At 36.3% G+C, this 24430-nt stretch overlaps 1 protein-coding gene across 1 annotated transcript in view; it reads left to right on the forward strand.

The window, feature by feature from the left end:
* The window catches only part of USH2A (usherin), a 377385-nt gene that overhangs the window by 287338 nt on the left and 65617 nt on the right, over positions 1-24430 (forward strand). The window contains exons 48-57 of the mRNA XM_085219239.1: positions 1855-2023; positions 4620-4841; positions 9965-10188; positions 12917-13127; positions 13521-13718; positions 14293-14447; positions 16178-16376; positions 21564-21671; positions 22205-22388; positions 23220-23377. Coding sequence (XP_085075365.1) covers positions 1855-2023; positions 4620-4841; positions 9965-10188; positions 12917-13127; positions 13521-13718; positions 14293-14447; positions 16178-16376; positions 21564-21671; positions 22205-22388; positions 23220-23377 — 1828 coding nt within the window. The remainder of the gene's footprint in view (positions 1-1854; positions 2024-4619; positions 4842-9964; positions 10189-12916; positions 13128-13520; positions 13719-14292; positions 14448-16177; positions 16377-21563; positions 21672-22204; positions 22389-23219; positions 23378-24430) is intronic.

Below are 24430 nucleotides of genomic sequence, written 5' to 3' on the forward strand. Positions count from 1 at the left end.
AAGAAACATGTATTTGGCCTCCTTTTGCACAGGCAGGTACAGCATTTACTGACTCTGATGTCTTGAGTAGAGGAGTGTCCTTACAGGTATCAAGAGTTGTTGCGAAATGTATCTGTTCTAGGAGCCGTATCACAATGGTACTTGATTTGATATTTTAAAAAATTCAGCATGGAGTGTGTGCCAGACTTAGAAAATGAAAAATCCAGAAGATACAAAGCAGAGAAGAGGTGTAAAGCTGAGTTTTATTTGACAAGCTAACTCATGATCTGGAAGGACATTGGGTTAATTAAATCAGTAGATTGGATTACATTATCAGTGACATGTTGAACAGCAATAAATAAATAAATAAACTAGGACCTGAAGAGAGAGGCTCAAAATACAGAGAGGAGAAAATGTTCAGCTACAATGGTAGTTTAAAACATGGATGTTGAATGGGAAAGTGCATTGAAAAAGCACAGAATGATGCATCAGTTCAAAACATATAAGGCTGTAACCTGTAACATCAAAATATAATGAGGAACACCTTCTGCCCTGCCCATTTTAATTCTCTTTCCTGTCTTATAAGTTGTGACTTCAGAACCAAACCTAATATTCTAAAGGGAGATTGTGCAAAGGCCATTCAAAATTTAAAAACATGGGAAAAAAAATTATCCACATAGAAGCCAGAAAAAAAATTGTTTATGTATTCAAGAATTAATGATCATTTTTTCTTCTGTCTATATTTATTCTGACATTATGAATGTAATATAAAATATATTTCATGTGTCCAGTAGCATATGGGTTTATTTTATTTTATTTCCTAGCCACTAATTGAAGTGCCTAAGTAAAGATTCTTCTATGAGGGTTTTTTCCTCCTTTGCTGCAAAAATGACCTGACTTAGAACATGCTTACCGTAAAAGGTAGAAGTGCTCCATGTGGAAAAAAAAAAAGAAGAAAGGAGCAACTCTGTTCCAACGTCTGTGCCATTCTGCCATTCTCAGTCTAATTGTAAGAAGCATCCTTCTGTAATGAAGGTTGCACTTGACTGTAGGCTCCAGGGTTACGTTTTTTTACATTTGTTCTACTGCCTGCTCTATATGATTTTCTGTGTACATTGTGTCACTCCATTTACACAGGAATAAGTATGAAAGTAATTATTTGATTGTTCAAGTGCATTATTTCCTTGACTGCACCTAGCAAAAAGTCCTCAGTTAAAAGACCTTTTCAAAATTTATTTCTATGTAAATGTTATTTTGAAAAAAAAACAAACAACAAAAACAACCAACCAGCCCAGCAGTAAAACCTAACATTCTTATAGAAATACTACTCTCTTTAGATCACGTTGACTGAAGAACTGTAGTCATAGGTAAGTGAACATGTGTTACAAGAAGATCCCACATATTTTACAGTGAAGAAAAAAAAAGTTAGAGGCCATATTGGGAAACTGTTTTTTTAGTTGTATGAGTTTCAGGTATGTCTCCTCCTAAGTGACTAAATGATAGGAAAGAAAAGGAAAGGGCAGGGCAGTGGTGTCTTATATCTACGTACTGCAATCTACTCCACAGAGAGACTCAAACAGCCTGCAAGGCATATGGAGATGATTCATGTTAATGGACTATTTTATTAAGGTGCAGTATGGTTGAAGGCCACAAAATAGCAGCATTCTGTCAGATATACAGTAGTTTATTGAAGTCTGATAATGCTGGAGGGCACAGGATTTTAGCCAAGTTACATTTTATTTGACTGCAGTCAGATTAGTGTCTGTACTTCGATGTTTTGTATGCATTTTTCATATACATAGTTTTGTCAGAGTACACGTTATGTTCTGTTTAACAGATATTGCCTTACTGATTTTTATTTTAAACTACTTTTAGGTATGTTGTAATGGGATTCTGCACGACAATAAACCTGGCTTCCAGTGCTGCGAGGACAAGTACATTCCATTTATTCTTAATTCACCAGGGGTTTGCTGTGGTGGTCAGATACATGCTGTGCAACCGAAACATCAGTGCTGTGGTGGTTATTACACTAGGGTATTACTGGGTAAGAGACAACTCCTTTCAAGTGCTTGAAAGAAACAAAACAACAAAGTTGATGTATCTGTTAAACCAAGGAGAATGAAAACATAGCAATAAATGTGGGATTTATCAAGATTTCTAGTGACTTCTAGGCTTGTGTTCAGTGGGATAAGCAAAGAAAATTGCACTTTGTCTTCTAAATACAGTACACTTTATACAATGAAGACTTAATTGATAAAAGCTGATTATTGGGTCATTTCCCAGAGAACTAATTTGTACCAAACTATATTTAATTGCAGTAAGTGCCGAATAATGGGGAAGGCAGTTCTGCCTAATAGGAACACCATCAGGCAATTTAGAGGTGCAGTTTAGTTCTCTGCTTGACTTGACCCCTTGTGACTTTCCCTGGCCATCACTGTTAGCATTTAGGGTTGATACTGCATGTTACATATTCTACGGTATTTTCTGCTGTTTATTTCTATCATGTTACATATCAAACTACATGTATTATTTTTGATGGAAATCAATTCCTTTCTTAAGGTGGATTGCACTGTCTGAATCTCAAGAATTATTTAAGATTTTGCCAAAACCATGCTTCTGTGCTGTAGTCCAGAGTTTGGTTTTCCGGGTAGTTGGTGGATTTTTGAAATGGAGGGGGAAAGAAAAGAGGGAGGAAAGTCCTTTTTGGGGCATTGTTCAGAGCATATATCTCTTTGTAGGCAGTTGTCAGATCAGGAGCTAAAATGCTTCCATTACTCATGAGCTGGCACACATTCCCTGGGCTCAGAAATGGTTGAATTTTTGCCAGCACATTCAGCATGTCCCAAGTTCTGATCTCTTGAAAAGTAATTCATATATCACAATATTAGAATGTCTTTCATTATGTCATCAGAAAAAGTGCTATCATATGGAAGAACCAGAGAAGAGTATTTTGCTGGCCTCATTAATTTCAGCGTACTAAAATGGAAAGATTATACTGTGACCCTTGTCCCCAGCCAGTGGTCTATGCTAACTAGCTTAATGTTGTTTAGATCAAGAAAGAAAAGTACAATGAAACAAAATGTCTTATATCTGAAAGTAGTTCTTCAGTCAGCAGTTCACAAGCGTGAAATCTCAACATGATTTTAAACTTTTTTTTTTCCTGAGTATACTTGCTGCTTTCTCTTTTTCCATATTCAAAAGGGCAGCAACATGAACAATATTGGTCACTTTTTTTCATTTTTCTTTTTTATTTTTATAAATATGCTAATAACCTGAAGCTAAATGTTAATGTGGGTCATTCTTTGATAAGGATAACAATTAACTGGTAAGACTGCATAGTACTTTTCAGAGCAAGAGCATTTTCAAGCCTAGCTTGGAATGGATCCCATTTTGAGAGGTTAATTAGAAGATTACTGATCCTTTGTGTCTTATGTCTAATAGTTCTTTAAAAACAACAACAACAACAACAACAAAAAAGATTTTATTTCCAATAGATGATAGATGTAAGTTGTGTTCTGTGTTTTAATACTTTCTCTGTGTTATTGGAATTAGATTCCAAGGGATACAGGAAAATATGATGAACTATATAAACAGATTATATCTATTATACTCTAAAAATTTGTTCTCATATTTTTGTTTTATTATTGACTTTATTTGATAAAGTAATTTATAAGGAAACTCTCTAAGCATACATATTTCCCAGATGTTGTTTGGCCAGCTTGTTAGCTCTAGATGTGCTGAAGCACACTGGGCTGTAGGTGTGGAGATTAAAAATTAGAAAGGAAGGAATCTCTTTAGAAACAGAAGAACAGCTCTGATATGTTTTCCCTATTTCTTCCAAGTGCTGTATCAGTGATGTCTGAGCCACAGGAAATATTGCAACACAGAAAAAAAAAACGTAACTTTTAGACCACTGGTTCTGATCAAGTGCAGGTACTACCAAATGGAAATTATTGCCATTTACAGTCAGTTTTGTATTGTTTATATCATAAACTAGAAGTACCTGGTCCCATTATGGTGTCACTCTCATTGGTAGTCATATCTTAAGTCCTTGTTGAGCAATAACAGCTGATGTTTTTGTTGAAGTAGCAGCCAACCTCATTGAATGTAGTGATGATGTTTAGTTTCTAAAGTTACTTTAAGTTCTTTGGCAGATGAAGTCTTTACTGACATGAAAAGCTCTTTAACTGTTTTAGTCCTTCAAACAACTTCAGAATGAATTAGGAAGAAATGGGGATTTTTTTTTTGCTGTGAAGAAATAGACTGTTTCATTGATCAAAGAAACAATGAGCTCCCTTTACTGTACAGCTACCTCTACCTAGAGGTTTTCAGCTGTATAATTACATTTTTATAAATTGTTTTTGTTGATCTTCTCAATTTGTAATGCTTGCGTTCTGATATCTCACAGAATTTTTGCCCTGAATTCATGAATTTATGTTTCTTTAATTATTTTTACAAATAAATACATGCTTGTACATCATTCTAAAGTACCAAGTGATTCCACTTTCTTGTGAATTGTCTTGTACACTAAGCTACTGGTGTGTGAATCCAGACTAAAGCTTGTTGCAATCAGTTGAGATCCTCTCAGGGATTTCAAGAACTGTACATGCAAAAAAATCTTTGTGTTCTTAAATTGACAGGTGAAGTGTGTTGCCCTAACAAAGAACAAAACAGAGTTTCAGTTGGAATTGGTGATTCTTGCTGCCACGGAATGCCTTATTCTACATCAGGGAACCAAATCTGCTGTGGTGGATCACTCCATGACAGATTTAGCCAGCAGTGCTGTGGTGGTGAAGTCATAAGCACAGACCTGGTCTGTTGTGGTGATGAGGAAAAAGGCACTGCATACAAAGCCCACACAGGTAAGTGAGAATTTTCAAGAAAAAAGAGTTTTCATCTTTCTAAACCTCCTGTAGCATTCGCTTTTCAGCAGTGGGATGCTCAAAGAGTTAAGGTGTATATGCCAGTTTTATTAAGAAGCTGTTGCACTTTTCTCACCTGTTCTGATAGATTGCAAAATGGTTAGCATTTCATAACTCATCTTCTTTACCTTTGTCCAAAAGTTGTGTTGTCTGGAGACAGAAAATTCGAAGAGAATGCATGATCTTTTATTAGTCAGGAAGTAGGATCAGTCATCTTTTAGTCAGTAGATCTGAGGTTAGACTTTTCCACCTCACGGTGCCACACATCCCAGTAAATGGATTTTCTATTCATGCTGCAGATGTGGAGTTAGGAATTAAAGGTGACAAATACTATCTGGTTGGAGGCCCACGTCCCTGTTATACACCTACTCCACAGTTTAACAAAGCTCAATCGCTGGAGCTAGTCATTTGTTCATCTGCTATATCCCATGGATTTCTTGCATATTGCAAGAAGCTACTACATCATCTAGATTTAAAATATGAACATTACTTCCTCATCAAGACTAGCTGGTGGCAGAGACTAGAAGCATTGTTATACACCTCAATTTGGGTATTTTCCTGTGTCTTTTCTTTCTGCATTTATTAGTTAAGCTATATACCATCAGCCTTAGATTTTCTCTGCCTCACAGAAGATTTCAAAACCAATCACAGTCCTGAAGGGGAACTCAATTTCAAAACATGGAAATAATAAAAGTTTAGTATCAGTTCTGCTTGGTGTATTAAGATTGGTGATGGCAGTGCTTTTGTTTGTGCCAGCTTGAGCCTCTTGGTGAACAGCTGAGGATCCTAGCATATAACTAAGATCTCAGATCAGAAGATGAACTCCTTTCCCCCAAAATGAGCTGTCTTCCATTTACTTTTGTGTTCCCTGGTTCCTTAGCCGCTGTGATTTTTCAAAGTATTCTCATTCCGTGGTGACTGTCAGGAAGGACTGAACTAAGAGCCTTGGCAATGTTTTCTCCCCTCCAGTGGCATATTTTGGAGTGAGTGCGGTGAGCCTCACTGCTTCCACGGTGCTCTCCCTACTTTGATCCCTAATTGTGCCTAATCCACAGCATCCACACAGCGCTCACAACATCAGCTTGGAGCAAGACCCTCTTGCTTAGCAGCGCATTGTGTGGCTGCCACAAGACGGGGCTGGCTCATAAAACATCTCTTTATGTACTTTATTACTTAAACTCTTTTATTTGCCTGCAGGAGCCCTTTAACAAAATCACATTGAATTGACTTTCTCACACCAAATCAAATCTCCCTGGTCCCAGTTCAGTTGTCTTTGTCAATATGTATTTTATAAATGGAGTGAATTAACAGATGCTGTTGGAACAGAACTGCTGGGGTAGCGTTTATGTTTTTACTGCTCTCTCTGGGCAGATGAGTTGTGTAGGAGTGTAATACAGGTATCTTGGGATGAAAGTTATGTTCTTCATTTCAGTATATATGTATTCTTAAGAGGGTTTTTTTTCCTTAAATATATATATTTAAAAAATCTTTACACTCCTCTTTTTAAAATGTGTTTAGCCTATAGCACTCTATCATTTACACCATTTTTCTTGAGAATGGATCATGATGACATTTTTTTGGCCATTAAAAAGGAAAACAGTAGCTTTTTCATCATTCATGGATTTGCTGTGAGACTTTATACTATGAACCAGCATATAGCTGAACACACATACATTTTTGAAAGATGAATTAGTACCATAGTTGAAAAGAGATCATATTATTTCACATTAAGCATAGAATAGATTGTGGTTTCTTATCATATCGTATACATCATGCTCAATAGGTTTTTCCTTAATTTCTCAGAGTAATTCAGCCTTGCTAAATACATCATGAAGATGCAAGAGCACAAAGTCTACATGTTCCCTATCCCTCTTATTTATAATAATCCTGATGGGAAAAAAAATGTTCTCACACTAAAATATAATTTACCTATCATTAGCAAATGGATAAGTAGAATTTTGTAAGGATACGGTAATTGGAAGGCTGATCCCATTGTCTAAAAGGGGAAGAGGTAACAAGGATGGCTTTATGTAAAAACTGTCATGCTTCCCAACCTCTTTTTCATAGCTTACAATGGATGCCGTGCTTAAAAATATAAGAACAATTTTAAAACCTTCTATTTTTTTTTTTTTTTTTTTTTTTTTTTTGCAATTTTTAGTTCCTTCAAAAAATCATATGAGAAAAACCACAGTTAATACAAGTGCAAATCTTGTGTGAAGCCTTATTGTTGCTTAATCAGTTCTGCTTAAAGCAGCGTGTTTCTTCAGATCACAGGCCCATGCTTGCACTGAATGCGAGTTTAAGGGCTCGAATGGTAGAAGTTTTTTGTTTGCCATTGTATACCTCTCTTGGAGAGTCTGTCTTGCAACAAGAGATGTTTCTTCCATCTCAAATCAATCTTTTTTTCTTTTTTTTTCTAATTTCCATTTACTTACATCTTATTTTATGCCCCTTGGCCTTTTTAGTGGGGGGATCATAGAGACATCTACTGGCAAAGGCTGGCAGTGATGCCATCGTATGCACATATCCTAAGCCCACTGCTACTAAGTGATTATCCAAAGTTGTAGATTTCTGTCTATAAAGGATAATGGAAGCTAAAATCACTCTTGGATTTTCTCTCTTTTTTCTTTTCTTTTTTTTTTTTTTAATTAAAAAAAAAAAAAAAAAAAAAAGCTAGTGAAATGCCCCTATATTGATATCCCAGACTCATGACAGATGATGCATTGTACTGTAGTGGTTTCTGATCTGTTGTAGTTGCAATACCCACATGTAAGCCAAGGATTTTTGGAATAGTTTGCAATGTACACTGGCTCTGTATTTTGTTGATCCTCTACTCTGGCTCCAAAGGCTAAGCCTTCTAATACTCATTTTTCCTTTTTGAAAGCATTGGTTTTGCGGATTTACTAAATTAGTAATTCATCACTCGGCAATGTTTGTGAATTTTTTCAGTTGCTAGGGACAAATGTGAAATAACTGTTGACAGAAATCACTGTTACCAAGAAGAGTCCTTTCCAGCCCATGGATTTTCTTTTTGCTGTAATGCATTATGTTCCTGTGAAACAAAAATATATAAAGCACGACACATGTATTCCAGCTGATTTACAAACAAGTATTTTGTGTTTTGGTATGTTTCTGATTTCAGACACGGGTTTATATGAATTTCTGGACCCTTAAGCAATTGAATAGAGTGATTTTTAGAAGGCAAATCAATCCATCAATATTACGTGGCCTTATTTTGTTTTTCTAGGAGCATATTTAAAATTGTACGTTTGAGGTGTCAAGGTTCAGGAGTCAAGTGCTACACGTGATAAATTAAGCAAAGGTCAGGGGCTATGCAATGCAGTTTCAGAAGATTGTCTACCTCCGCCTTTGCAGCTCATTCATGCTGAAGTGATGCACTATGGGAATTACTACCAAACTCTGCTCTGCAACATCTGCTCTCCCTAAGTGAGTTAGTGCACGTCAGACATCTTTATGTCAGAATATTGCAGTGATGGATGCAGTCTTCAGAAAATGCTGCATAAAAATCTGGTGTGCCGTTCTGGCCATTAAGTGAAATTACTATTTAAATTAATGGCGCTGTCACAGTTTATCTGTGCAAAGAATGAACGCTGATTAGGGTATTAAGTAATTAGCAATTTATCACACTGGAACAAGGCTGATAATAATTAAAGAAGTAATGGTTTACCAAAGAAACTAGAAAGGGAGTCACTTCTTGTTATGTGAGTGAAATCTTGGCTGAAAAATTTAATTCAGTCAAACAAAGATGAGGTTCACACCGAAGGATACAGCCTTGTTTGTTTCAATAGAAAAACAGTTCATTATCAAAATTTTAGTTTTCCTGTCACAAGTCCCTCGGGGCTATCTGAGTTGCTTATTAGTATTGGATTGAGTCTTTTTCTGCATTAATTCTCTACTTAAAGTTGTTGGAATCCTAGGACAATTTGGAAAAAAAGGGCGTGAACAGTAGGAAGTATTTACCTCTTGGAATGCTGCTGATTACAGCTTGATTCTGTGAATGAAACCAGTCCTGTAAATTGGTGAAGCATGCAAGTAACCAGCATTTTGCATCGTTACTCTGAATCCTTTAGATGGATCGTACATTTGAAGAGTAATTTTCATTGTCTATGACTTCCTAAGAGAGATTTGCTACAATAAATGGCAGAGAGTAAAGTGGCTATTTCTGTACATGTATTAAATATCTATGTACTCCAGAACTTGCATCAAATACTAATTACTTTGTAAGCATAATAGTATATCACAGCTCTGGGGCAGGTTATTTTGTGTCTAAGGGGTGTTTGTGGCATTTGCTTTGGAGTTAAAATTTACCCCTTTCATTAAATGATGTGGGATACAAATACAGAATTTCACAATTGCAAAACCATATTTGTGAATATATGGAAAATTACACTTTTCATTTTAAAACAGAATTACTAAAAATAGAGGAAAACCACTTGAATTAATTTTTTAAAGTTTTCAGTTACACAATAGAATGAAAATTATGTTCAGGAACAAACTTCTTCAAGTAAAATTATGAGATGGCTAAAACTTCCCTGCAGGTATTTTACCCATTTGGTTTCGTATACATTGCATGTACACTAATCTTAGGTCACAAAATATGATGTGAAGCATTTGGGAATGCTGGGATGCACTGTTTGGAAGAGCGCCCATATAAAAGAGAATGAATGCAACCTGACTGGAAGGTAGAGAATCTTACAGGAAGTTTTCATCAACAGTGTGTCCTTGAACTACAGTGCACACCATGGTATGGCATTTCATAGCAAAGGCTGTTACAAAAGTTGAAGAATGGTGCAAGTTATCTTTGGGTGATCCCTGTTTATTCCTTGAATTCTTGTTTTCAGGTAGGTCTAGAAGTTAGAACTCTTGCTGCAGTTACCTCACATTCCAAACTTAATTTTGCTTGAGCTAAATTGATGTATTTCCCACTGCTGAAGATTTTATGCCAAGCTAGATTGCAGCCTCAGTTTTTTCCTTTCTTAACTCTTTTAAAACTTATTTACATATCATATTCAGACGTATATTTTTTTGTTTGTTGGTTTCAGGGATGTTCTGCTGTGGGCAGGAATATGTGAATGTGTCAGATACCATATGCTGTTCAGGTTCCAGTGGTGAGTCCCTAGCACATGTTAGGAAGAATGACCAAGTGCCAGTAAAATGCTGTGAGACTGAACTTATTCCAAAGAGCGAAGAATGCTGTAATGGAGTTGGATATAATCCTTTGAAATATGTTTGCTCTGACAAGATTTCAGCTGGAATGATGATGAAGGTAATTGATAGAAAATCTCTCGGTAGCTCTGATTTGATGATGGAAAGAGAAATACACTGTTCATAACTATTTTTCTAAAATAGGAATATAAAAACTCTTGTGTGCATTATTCATTTTCACATTACATCCATATTAATACCGAATGAGTTCACCATGATTGATGTTATTGCAATGAATTCTAAAGGAATTAATAATGATTAGCTGCCTCTGTGAAGTGTTGCCCAGCACCTCAGATTAGCGCAGTGGCTAAAAGCTGGCATACTAACAAGACTGGCATGATAGCCAGTTCCCTTTTTGTGGCCACTGTTCCTGGTTATGTCCCTTGAGTGGAAATTGAAATTGAAGTGGCTAGTTCTGAATCATAAAAAGCCTATTACATTTCAGTTTGGACGGGCAGTATGTCATAGACAACCCTCACCTCAATATATATATATATATATAAAAGTAAAGCAATTGATATTTTCTTGATGAGCTTAACTTTGATCATATAGAAAACCAACAGCAGTTGTGGCATCTGTTAGTATAGGTTCTTGTGTAAATTCTAGCAATGATTAGGATATTTTTGATGCCTTTGATGCCTAGCAAATTACACAGTTGTTTGGTTTTTTGTTTTGTTTTGTTTTTAACCTAAGCAACATAAAAGCTAGTTCTGCCTTTTTTATGAGTGGCCAGTGACATAGGTGCCAGCATGAAACAATTTGGCCAAATTTCAGCTGCAGCTCCCATTTAATTCAACAGAAATTTTCAAGTAATAACATCTCTGTGTAAGCTGTAAAAATACTGTCAGTTGTTATTTAACTGTTTATTTAAGAAAATAAATGTTTCAAAGGATGGGAACTGTTTAAAAATATGTATAAATTTATGTGTAAGTATGGATTTACAGTTAGAGAGTAACAAAGAAAGTAGGTGAGAGAAAGAAGGCAGGATTTTGTGATTTGGATTTTTTGGATGCTATAGTATGGAAGTCAGATATTGTGTGTATCACTAAAATAAAAACAAAAAAAAAACAGAACAAATACAGTGTACAGGTGTTCCTCCTGTATTGTTTCCATTCATCTGCTAACATAATACTCAGACATTTCTTCCATATTCTCCTTTTCATGTAACTTCATTTTCAGACTGAATAATTTTTTCCCAGACAAAATCCAAAGTATTGTGATGAGTCAGCTACTGTTCCTCAATGCACTGTATTTGTTTATGCATTGCAAAAATGGCTGGGAATAGGTTAATGAATTCTAGCATATAATATACTAGATATGTGTTTTTGGTATAATGTATTAACAGAGGAGTCATTTAGAATCATAGAATCATCAAGGTTGGAAAAGACCTCTAAGATCATTCAGTCCAACCGTCCATCTATCACCTGTATTTCCCACTAGACCATGTCCCTCAGTACATCTAAACATTTCCTGAACACCTCCAGGGACAGTGACTGCATTGCTTCCCTGGGCAGCCCATTCCAGCACCTGACTACTTTCTCAGAGAAGTATTTCCTAACATCCAACCTGATTGTCCCCTTGTGCAACTTGAGACCATTCCCTCTATTCCTATCACAAGTTACATGGCAGAAGAGGCCAATCCCCACCTCACTACAACTCCCTTCAGGTAGCTGTAGAGAGCATTCATGTTTTACTTAGACACAGTAGAAAGGAGATAGTACTTCTAGCTTTCTGATATGCACAGATTTACTAGTATTAAAATGACTGATATTCTGAGACATGTCCTGGAGCTACAGTGTGTTTTGTCTGTGAATCGAATCCATCGATATTATACATCTTACATTGATATCTATCACAATATAATTTTTGTAAGAACGTCAAGTTATGGAAATTAGATTAACTGAACTTCATAATCAGCTAACCAACTAATTTTGATAGCTGAACAAAGGAAGCATTGTATTCAACTATTTCTTGCTTCCTCTTTCAAAGTTTGTAGCCTAATGTGTACTGATTTGTAGCTAATATTGCTACAAATTCCTGCAACAAAATTTTATGAGAATTTTTGCTCTCTAGCTTATGGTTTGGTGAAAATATTCTTGTATGAATTTCATTGTAAACTTGTAGACGTTCAGTACATATTTCTATTTTTGTGAGTTATTCTTTATGGGTTAAATCTTACATCTGCTTTAGTGCCTGTACAGCTACCCTTATTACAGATCTGTTGTTTAGGACTGACACGTTAGAGGGCACAAGTTCTCTAGCCCGTGGATAGGGTCCTCAGTTCTTGAAAGCTGCCAAGAAATTGCACAGAGCCCCATTGTGTACTTGGAAAACTGGGAGAAAAGCTAGGAATTTGCTATTGATTTGCCACAGATACTGGCCTTTGCAGTAGAAAAATGTTCAAGTTATCAGGTAAAATCATATCCTCATTTTGTTATAGGCTTTCAAAAACAAACAAACAAACAAAACCAGTCATTTAGGGCTCCAGCTGTTAAAATTTGTAATTTTTTTTCTTTTTTTTCTTTTCCTTTCTTTCTTTTTTTTTCTTTTTTCTGCAAAGAAGCTACAAAAAAATTTCTGGTTTTCTTCTAGAAAGGATTAGAGAAACATAATGACCAATAATAGTAGACAGGACAGAGGCTGAAAGGGTCTCTATGTGCTAGAAATACCACTGTTCTCTGTGTGGTTGCCTAATTTGGATGTTGTGTAAAGACAGAGAAACACCAATGAAATCATTTAAGGAAAGGAAGATGGGCTAAATATGTTAAAATTATATGTGTATTCCTTAGGTAAAGGAAGAATGCAAGGCAAATACCCTTTGTCCTTTACTTATGGAGAAAACAGCACATTGTGGAAAGTGTGACTTTGATCTTAGAGAGAATATCTGTGCGTGGATAAAAAGTTCACAGACCACTACAGGAAAGGAGATAAAGGAAGATGTGTGTCCAGTTGAAGAGGAGACCGTCTACACAGGAAGCCCAAACCAGTATTCATTCACAGGTAAGGAAAAGTGGCATATGGAATTGGTGATTTGCTAGTGTGTTTAATTCACCTGGGATGAAAAGATGTCCTGAATGCTGTCAAGTATTCTAATTGACTGTGAAGCAATTGTAGTGAAGTAGCATTCTTTAACAACTAGTCAGTGAATCAAGACGGCATCTTCAGGGAATTGAAATGAGTAATAAGAAGTTCAGTGAATACATGAGGTCTGAAGCTCCTTTCAAACTATGCTAGAAACGTATCTATACCAGACAATGGCCTTACATCAATGAACAACTTCTGTATCTGTTTTAAACATTTAAGTACTTTCATAGACACAGAAAAATGAAGCAAAACTTACTTTCTATATTGATTAATAATTGAGACGATCCAAATGTAATTTTCTTTTTCTAGATCTGAACCTAGAACCTTTTGTCACGTATGAGTACAGGGTGGCTGCTTGGAATAGCCATGGAAGAGGCTTTAGTGAAATTAGCAGAGCTGTCACTAAGCAAGATGTGCCACAAGGTGTAAGTCCACCAAAATGGGCCAAAGTGGATAATCGGGAAGACATGATACTTCTAAACTGGGAAGAACCACTCCAACCAAATGGTACTGTCATACGTTCAGGAAAAAAAAAAAAAAAAAAAAGAATATATTCTATCATTACGCTGATAGCGTTCCAAAATCACAGAATGTTGTTTAATTAATCACTGCCACTGAAATATACTTTTTGCTCTAGGTTGAGATCATTTTCATCATCAGTAAGAGTAGATTCTAGCTTCTTTTAAAAGAAGACAATTTAGTATGTCTCCAAGAAATGCCCAGAAACCTCTTTTGAGAACAATTGTAATAATAATAAGGAAATAGAATCATGTTATAAAATAGGGGAGAAGGTGGCTTGATACTCATATTTCTTTCAGGAAAACTTGGTTATGTTTTTCAAACACTGAAATCTTGGACTAACTCCCTTAATTAATACTGAGATCTACTGAGATGTTCATGTAAATGTTGAGTAGAGTTAACTGGTAATTGACACTAAAACATCTCAGTAGAATGATTGCCTGTTAGAGTAGCTGCCTGCAGATTTCATTTAATATTTTCTGTTTTCATAGGAAGTTATTGTAGAATACCATCATGCAGTATTTCTCAGCTAACAAAAGGGAAAACTTTCTTTCTGTGATAGGTCTTATTATTCACTATATTGTCCTCCGAAATGGAATTGAGCGTTTTAGAGGAACCGAAATGAGCTTCAGAGACACAAGTGGCATCCAGCCATACCAGGAATATTCCTACCAGCTACGAGCTTGCACTGTTGCTGGTTGTGCAGACAGCAGCAAGGTTAGTGAATGGGTCTTCACGGAACTAGTGCCAGACTTTTATCAGCCACTATGGTAACATAAAAATGCTTTTAGAAAGGTGTAATTTGAAGACATGATTGTTATTGAGTAGGTGAAAAACATTAATAATTCTTATTTGGATTCAGCCACTGACAGGTGATTATTTGGAACCTAAGGTTGATAGAAGCAAGCAGATGTAGAAAACAGTAGCTCAGTCTTGGCAACAATGAAACTGCACTGTACAAACTGATGTTTGTTAAAGAGAAAGCTGCACATAGTAAAGTAAGGAATATTAAAATGCACATTCTCTATGCCTTGAAGTTAAATCTTCACTTCTCCCTAAGATGTTGATAGCTTCCTCTTCCTTGGTATTTCTTAGTTTATCTGCCTTAGCTAATATATCAGCTTCTTCAACAGCCTTATTCTGGGGATGCTTCTACTACACTACCCTTCACTAGCTTTCCATGTCTACCCCTACTTCAGGCTTTACACTTGCCTTGTGCACAGCCTGCCTCTGTTTCTGTTATAAGCAAACAGAATCTCTTTCCTACCCTTGTCAATGTTTCATTTCTTCTCTTGTCACTTAGAATCACAGATGCCTTTCACCAGCATCACTATTTAAACAGCTGTAGTTTCTCTAAAACAAAATAGTGGCCTTACTCAATGTTTGGAAGAGCTCCTTAGGTGACTATTTTTCAAAATAGTAAGCTTGCCTTTGTGAAAATGAATTTCTAGGAGTGCAAGCATAAGATCTGTAGAAGTGGCAAATAAGGACTGTGCTTGTAATTATAATATTTGTGGGACTGAAAAGTTGGGGCTTTTTCTGATGTTCAGATGTTTTTTTCGTAGTTCAGTTCTCAGCCGAAGTATGATGAAAGGAAGCACTGACACAAAGTGATAGAGGTAGGAGGATAGTCCTCTACCTACATACACAGCTGTGGTCTCGAAACTATGGAGACATAGTTCCCACATAAGCTGATAAATTCTCCTTAGTCCAGTTGTCTGTAATTAAGTTTACTGCTGCTAACACTGAAGTCTGCAAGTAGAGACTGATTCAATCAAATGCACTAAGACAAGATATGATAGAGGGCACATTTTATATTTACAGCATTATATAAATACTTTATAGTGGTAATAACAGAAAAAGAAAAGCGGTTCTCAGAGAGAGAAAGGTCTGACTCACTTATTAAACGAGCGTGATTTGAATATGCCTCTGTGGGAGACAGTAGAGATATTTGTGTTTTTACAAAGACCTAATAAGTGCTAAGTTATTGTTTCAGAATCTTAGTTTTCCTTACAAAACCATGGAGTTGCAAATAACTTTGATAGAGTTCAGATTGTACGGGATATTTTGAGGCTCAGCCCCATGTTTACTGGTGCTTAAAATAAATGAAATCAGGCAGTTAAAATGCAGAGACACTGACGAACCATATGGAAGAGAGTTATCAAGAGTTTTCGAGCAATACAGTTTTTGTTGTTTTACCCTGTGCTATACACTGCAGCTAAAATGTGGTGAACCTGTTGTGATAAATTGTAGACATAGACTTATGTAATATATTCAAGGTCAGATTTCATTGTAAAAAAAGGAGGAAAAAAACTAACTAGTTCTCCAGGCTCTTGGTAATGATATGCCAGGCCAAACAACATTTTAAAATGAAAGTGACATTCTCATTGATCATGGTATCTAGTGTACTATTACATTAAATTGCTCTTTAATTCATATGTCTTCAGGTAGTTGCAGTCACTGTCCAAGGAGTCCCAGAGAGTGTTCAGCCACTAGACATCAGTGCTCTGAACTCAACAGCATTGCATTTAAGCTGGATTGCACCCAAGAAACCAAATGGTATCATCAGAGAGTACCAGATCAGTCAGGTGGGAAAAGGACTTATATACTCTGACACTGGAAGCAGAATGCACCACACAGTATCAGGTAAGGAGGCAGATCTCTCTGAGAAGCTAATGTCCTGTCCTTAAGACATAAGGAAATAGTAACATTAAAACTGCCACCTATCAGTAACTTTTAAATCCAGCATTTTGTGCTCAGTTTAGAAATGCTTTATATGACTTTACATATCTTAAACTTACTTTCCTTTTACATATCTTAAACTTACTTTCCTCAAGCCTTTCAATTCTGCCACTATTCTTTAAGATATTAATAGATGTAATTTCAAAATTATGAAACAAATCTATCAAACTCAATTCTTGACACGAGCTTTGTGGTGAGCTTGAGCTCTCAGATATTCTTTGTAGACCTGACATCCGTTCACAGAGATATAACTCCATTTTACTATCATTAATGTGCCACTAATGTGGTTGAAGTCACTGGTGCATCTGTGAACATGTAGCACTGTAGGAGCAAGCAGTACCTTATGCCTGAGGTAATAAAAAGGAAAGAAAGACTGAAAGGGAAAGAGTCAAGATTGTATTTATAAACTTATGTATTTCTTATAGCCATTTTCTAAACGCTTAGTAAAGTTTCACTTATGTGCACATATCTGAAAAAAAAACCTTTATTCAGGAGATCTGGGGTTGATTTTATTTTTTCTCACTTGTTGAACTCAGCTTGCTTGTCAAATTCTTATATTTATGGCTTTTAATAATTTTAATTACATTATTTTTTCTTTTTTTCATACATGTTGGTAAACACAGATTTGTATGTTACAGATTATGTTAATAGCCACCCAAGAAACAGAAGCTGATTTAGAGTATATCAAGCCCATACAGCATAACTCCCCTCTCATATCCCCTCTCAATTGCTCACAGTGTCATTGACTCAAGCTGGATCCTTTAATGTTTTCAGTCTGATTTTCTTTTCTGTGTCCACTTCAGAAGACAGAAGGATTCTCTAGTACACTATGCTCAAGTATAAAATTCATCAATGGTTTATCAAACCTGTTGCCAGATCCACTGCTTCTGGACAAGGGAGTATTCAAGTTTGTGGTATATGATTCAGAATTGCTGTTGTAAGTTTGTGATATAAAGAACACCTACCAAGATGCAATAATTTGTCAGTAAGCCAATAGAAAAACACTTCTGTGATCTCACTTCCTTCCCAAAAAGTGGTTATATCTCCAGAACTGAAATTTGTAATGCAAACAATATAGCTTTTCTTGCCTATTGTAAGGAAGAAGAAATCTTGAGAAACAAGGATCTTTTTTCTTTTTGTGTGCCTGTTCCATTAAGCAATTATCCACTGCTGCCATGTTCAGCCAGCAGCAAAACAAGTGATTGCTCTTTGTCATAACAAATGCTGTGTTGTTTTCTGTGGGAGGTTCTTTGGATAATAATGTGGAATTCATGGCACTGATTCTGCACTGTGGATAACTATTGCCCTGTAAATCCAAAGATGTATATCCAAAGAATAAGCTAGAAGAATCCTTTTTTTTTTTTCTTTCTCCCATAATCTCAAATGTTTGAGCTAACTGTTGTCATATTCCCTGTGGATGTAGGTTTTGATTTTCTTGTCTTCTTTTTTCCTTCTCCAAAAACATCCGCTTTTCCCTGAGCAACAGTTGAACATTAATGAAGCTGTAGCATTAGTATTTCTTGAGACTTTGAATCTCGGGTCTTGCAAATAACAGACAAGAAGGATAGCACCTTGCCACTGCACCATTGTCTTGCTGCTTATTTTTAATTACATCAAAGCTTTGGAAACATGATCCCACAAATGCTTTGTGGGAATAGCCGTGAATGTGCTCATCATGTGAAATCCATAAATTGCTTATAATCCTCTCAAGATGTTAAAAAAAGCATTAAGTAATTGAAGACAGGAAGTCCTCAGTTAATTATTTAGAGGTGTTATCAATGCTTTAAGCAAACTGAAGCATTTTCTGCTATCTCACTGAGTTGAATGCCACTGGGACATAGGGGCAGCAGCCATCATCTTCTCATATTCTCTAATGCAAACAGCACATGGCAGCTTGTCAATAAAAGACCTTTTTATATCATTTATTACTGAACACTTCCACTACCCTGTAAAGAACAATTTGGATGACAGTTATGGCATTGTTTCACTTTGCGTTACTACTACTTTAAAAATGGGCCTGCTAATGCTCTGCACTGGGGGGCAGGCAGAGGGTAAGACTGAAGAAAATAATTAGAGGAATTGTAAGAGAAAGCTACGAGTGCCCTCTTCAGCAGCTGCAAGTGGGCCTGTAGTAAAATCTCAAATATCTCCCTTTTTAATGCACTAAATAACATATCTCAAATACGAAGCTTTATCGAGCATGTATAGAAACAGTCATTTTTAGGTAAAATTCAGACAGGATTGTTGACATTAAAGTTAGGAGAAGATAAAATATACATGACTGAATAGTTTCAAATATATTCTCTATTTCATGTTAGTGAAAATTGAAGAGATGCAATAATGCTGTCGCTGGTCAACTCCCTCTCCACACAGCTCTGAATTACGAATAATACTTATCTAAAAGAAGCTCTTGGGGATGGAGGGGTTATGTGAAGCTGTGGTCAGAAATCTGACATCCTCCTGAGTAAAATTCTTATAGTGGAACCAGAGAGTATTAGCCTGGAAGCTAATTACTGACTTTGCTTGAGCCATACCCAAAAATGAAGACAAACAGCATCAGAAAGAATTATTTGGCTAATAAGACAGTGCAATCTTTAAAAAGCTGTTTTGCAACTCCTTTGGCAAACAATAAATACTGCAATAAGAAAATAGACTTCTAAGTGTAAAACAACAAAATAATAATAGACTAAAAAAAAAAAAGTATCCTCTTGTGAATAATCACATAGAGAAATTGGAAAAGCAAAACACTGTTTATGTTTCAAGATTATCTTACTTGTTATTTTTATTATTAATCACATACATAGCTTTGTACAGAACTTTCCAAAGCATACATAAGAGAAGGCACTTAATGCAAAGCTTTAATAATCTAGATAAAAATCTGCTATGACTGCTCCATGTATGACTAGAGGTTTCAGGTATCAGAATTTCGCCAATAAATTTGGTGAAACCATGTGCTCTTTTTTTAATGCCCATTTTTCTCTTTAAAGTGTAGCTGTAAATGAGTATTGCTTTATTATGCATGTTTCCTTTAAAAGTGAACACGACTCCCTTTAGGGGAATTCAAGTAATTTGTTGCCACAGTAATCTTTTCTATCCTGAAATGTTAAATACTTGGCTTTCCTCCACGCCTTTGCCTCTCTCTAGTCTGCAAGTGTCATTTCCTCCCTCCTTACTTTTATACTCGGTGTTCAGGTGATTTTTATTCTCTTCCAATTCATGATTAGGTTACAGTCTGGGCTGTCGCTCTGAGTCATCTCTTTATTTTCTTCCACATATCGTGCAATTTGTAAGCAGCCTGCATGCCTTCCATTCATTATTTTACCTTTCTACATAATCGGTCATTCTTCTCTTTATTTTTTTTCCTATGTATTTTAATTAAAAAGTCTTCATACTGGCTATAAGCAAGGATTTGTTTATAAACAAAGATCTTGCCCAGGCATTTTTTCCTTTTCACAGAAAAGCATTGTTTTTGAAGTAATTACAATTAGGCCCACGAGTTACATCACAGGTACGATCACAAAGCCAAGCACTTACAAATTGACCTAGATAATATGTGTGAATTGACCTGTCTAATCCTACTTCAGCCTCTTTTACGTAAACACTATGAAATGGCCTGTATGATAATGGCACGGCCGTTTGCAGGTAGGGTTGCTGCCTCACTTTGTGTACGAGCTGTGCCTCCTCCAGGGCAGAATAATCATAACAAAAAGAAGACTTCTATATAGAAGATTGTCACTTCAGCTTTTGTAGTGTTTGGTAGGGTTATTCCTCCTGGGAATCTCGGTGTAGATGGGCCTAATTGGAAGTCTGCACGCAAATATCCTTTTGGCTCAGCAGACATCAGGGAGGCACGAACCCAAGGTTCATGCAGATGTGGAGCACGATGAGGGAAGCCACAGGAGTGGCACAGACCCATTTTCAGCCCAGCCTTGTGCCCTTAGCCAAGCTCATAGATGTGCCAGCCTCCATTACCAGCACAGCAATGTCTGGGCTCACCGAGCTGGGACCACATCCTGGCCATGTCCCAGCCTCAGGGAGGTGTCCAGGGCAGAGGCTTCCCCAGCTGCTGCTGGCCTGCCCTGTTGTCTTGCTCGTGACAGGAAAGAAGCTTGGGCAGGTCTCTTGTATCCTGTGGGACAGCGGGTTAGAAAGTGACTGCGAAAGAAGGGTAGGAGGGTGTTGAATGGTCCCAGGATTAAGAGAGTTCTGTGGGGCATTCATTTCTGTTTAGGCTGCTTGCTGGCTGGCACAAAGGCAGACACGTCACAGTCTTTCACAAGTTTGCTGTGAAATTTGTTCTTCCTGTTGCTACCGTCAAGTCCACTTTTCTTCATCCAGTTTGGCAACCTACATGCAGTTTGATGTCAAAACTGAAGTCACTGACACAAGGCACAAAGATATTTGAAAATTTCTGGGATAGAGTCAAAGCAATATATTCTTTTGTAGTCTCACTCAAGAATGCCCAACACAAGAGGTCTGAGCTGAAAAAAATAGTTTCCTAGAACTTATAACTAGCTAACATTAATATCTTGAAACCTGGTTATCATTCCCATTTCTGATTGTTTTACAGCAGATTTAGCAAAAATCAGGTGCTTACTTGTTGGAAACCTTTGAATTTCTATGGCTATCTCCATCAGTGATGGAGAATACGTCTTTTCCAAGAATGCATGACTTCCAGTAACATTTTAATTATTATGTGTAGTCTCAAAAAGAAAAAAAAAAAAAAAGCAAATAATCAGGATGTTCATTTGGGCTGAGGTCTGGACTGTTGTTCCTATGCTGCAAGTGCTATCTAAGTAAATTGATTTGAAGCTGAGATATGTCTAAATGAAGGACATGTATAGATCCACTGTAGCATAGTAACATATTCAATCAGTTTTTTTTTTTTTTAATTTGTAGAGTATATATTTTTAAGTTAGCAATAATTCACTATTTCAGTATTATTCAGATGTAAAGAGGAATTTCTTGAATTTTATGTTTGCTGAAAATACTAAAAGTTAAATTTACCTTACAGTGCAGTATTTCCTATGTAGTTGCACAGCTCTTAAGATGCCTGACGTCAGCATTTAGCCCAATCTCTATTCTTTCCAGGTCTGCAGCCATATACTAACTACAGCTTCCTGCTTACTGCATGTACATCTGCTGGCTGTGCTTCCAGTCAACCACTTTCAGGTCAAACTTTGCAAGCTGCACCTCATGGTAAGGGGAAAAAGACATTCTTATAGACCTGCAATGATACAGTCATTAGGTCTTGTATTTTTAATGGTTTAACAAGGTGCAAAACTCCATTATCATCCATCAAGCTATCATGTATAAATTTACACAAGAGAATTTGTCTTTCTTCTTGGATATCATCACTGTCTTTACACTTACTGCCTGGCACTGCATTTATGCTTTGTTTTTATGACAATTTTTCCACATTCATCTTCAAGTTAGCAAGGTTAGATTTAATAGATGTATGTTTTTAAAACCACAAATAAATTTGGAAAGATAACTCGACAGAGAAAAGCTGGAGACTTTGACTTTGTTCTCCATTAATCTGTATTTTGTCTAGTTAGATATATTTAATGAGTGTTTAATTAAGAATGTATATTAAATTCTGTCACCCTTTCTGGGAATGTTTAATGCTTTTGTTACATTTGCTGAAAACAAGAGCACAAACTGTAGAAATGGAAAATACGTCTTTATGTTTCTGTCATTAAGTTAAATTAGTGCCATTGTGGTGTTAATAGGGGTATGGCCGAAACCTCATCATATCATAGTCAGCTCAACAGAAGTAGAAATCTACTGGAGTGAACCAAAGATACCCAATGGACTCATTACTCAGTATCGATTATTTCGTGATGAAGAACAGATATTCTTGGGTGGCAGTAGAGACCTGAATTTCACAGATGTTAACCTGCAGCCTAACAGTAGGTAAGATATACTAACATACTTTGGTAATGTGTGAAAGGTATTGAAAATGTGTTTTTGAAACGTACAAAAATGCAAATGACTCCTTTAATAAAAGAAAAATCTCTTCTTTTTTTTACTCATTTGATTTAAAAAAAATGGTAAAGGGCACTTGTAGGAAGCTTCTAAACGTTGGAAAGCCTGATTAAATGACTATTTTGTTATTTTTCTGAGAATAAGTTAATGTGATTCAAAGAGGAGGACCTTGTTTTGTTTTTCTTTTTTTGGTGGTAGTCCTTTATCAGTTGTTTGTTTTTTTTATAGAATGAACCATAGAATGGCTTGGGTTGGAAGGGACTTTAAAGCCTCCACCCTCCTGTATGAGCAGGGCTGCCCTCCCAGCTCAGGCTGCCCAGGCACCTTCAGGGATGGGCACCAAACTTCTCTGGGCAGCTGTGCCAGGGCCTCAACGCCCTCTGAGTAAAATTTTCTTAAGGAATATGCTTAGAACAATTATAGGCTTTCTATGACAGTCAGCCATTAATGTGGTTTCTAATGTTGTGAATATTGAACATACTGGCACAAAAGCATTAGTTCCTAATACTTTGAATAGGCAGTTCTGAAATTCTGAAAGGTTTTGGCATTTTTTTGAGGATTGATATTTCTCTTATGTCAACTACTGCAAATTTTAGTGTGAAAACTATTATTCTCATTATCTAAGAAATCTTTAAGGTGATAATGTTCACTAATCCAGTATTTGTAGTCTACTCACTTTAAAGTAATGAAAATGTTCTATTACTGACACGCTTAAAGCTTCTAACTGTAGTGCCTACTGATCTTTTTGTGTTTGTGCAGATATGTTTACCAGCTCGAAGCCAGCACTTGGGGCGGCAGCAACACTAGTGATAAATATGTTATACAAACACCAGTAGGAACACCAGAGAAAATTCACGTTCCGTATAATGTCACAGTAATTGATGCTTATTCTATATTTCTAGCTTGGGACATGCCAGGTAAAAACATATTTCTATGTACCATTCTGTAGCAAAATGAAAGGATGGAATAACGCTATATTCAGGCAAGCAGTTGAATCATTCTGATTTTTTTATTCTGTGTATTTGGTTTTACTATGTGATTTAAATAACCAGTATCTATATCTACTGTTTCCTGGAGACATATTATTTTAATATTGTTGACCTATATATTTGACATGGGTATTGTGAGGATTAGCTAATCAAAAATCATGCGTTAATTTGATCTTGTAAACTATTACTGAATACAAGTAATATGAGGGAAAAAAAGCAATTATACTGAAAATAAGTTTTCCCTTATGTTCCAACCAACCTGAGTTATCAACAGGGAGACGTGCCAAACTTTTGGGTTGGTGATGTCTTGATATCTGTGCTGGCAATTAAAACGTACAGGTGTCCAGCAGGCATACTGTGTTGAACTCCTTTAACAAAAGGTGTGAGAGTGTGATACAGAGATCCTTCACTAACTTTCACCCTGATAGAATAAATTTAACTCACTACAGCACCTTAGTGTTACATGGATGTATTATTACCTTGCAGGATGATGAGATAGCAAAGGCTCATAATTTCTTGTTCCTCTTGTTCCTCTCCTTTTTAGGGTAGAAAGGAAAAAGTGAATAACAGTGTCTTCTGTAGTTCATTTCCAGCAAGGTGTCTTCCAGTTTCTTTACACTATTTTCAGTTATAGTGAGGTCAAGTTTTTTTAGACACTTCAAACGTTTGCATACTAGCAACAACATCTGTTTTATCAGTGAACTCACAGAAGTGTTTGATGTCACCTCTTCCTAATTATTTAAGATGTTTGCACCTTACAGAGCAGTCACAGCAACATCAATTGACATAAAAAATAAAGTGACCTAGAAAAGGTATTTTGCCTTCAGTGCTGGGATCGCAAGTATTGCAGCAGTGCTTAGCAGCGTTCACCCTACCCATTTAAGCAATGATTAATAAATCTATAATACCCTGAGCTGTCAATCTTTTAGTTTTCAGAAGCACAAAATCCATTATAGAAATGCTATAATATATGAAAAAGAT

The sequence above is a fragment of the Meleagris gallopavo genome, chromosome 2 (assembly GCF_905368555.1).
Source record: "Meleagris gallopavo chromosome 2, MGAL_WU_HG_1.1, whole genome shotgun sequence".
NCBI lineage: Eukaryota > Metazoa > Chordata > Aves > Galliformes > Phasianidae > Meleagris > Meleagris gallopavo.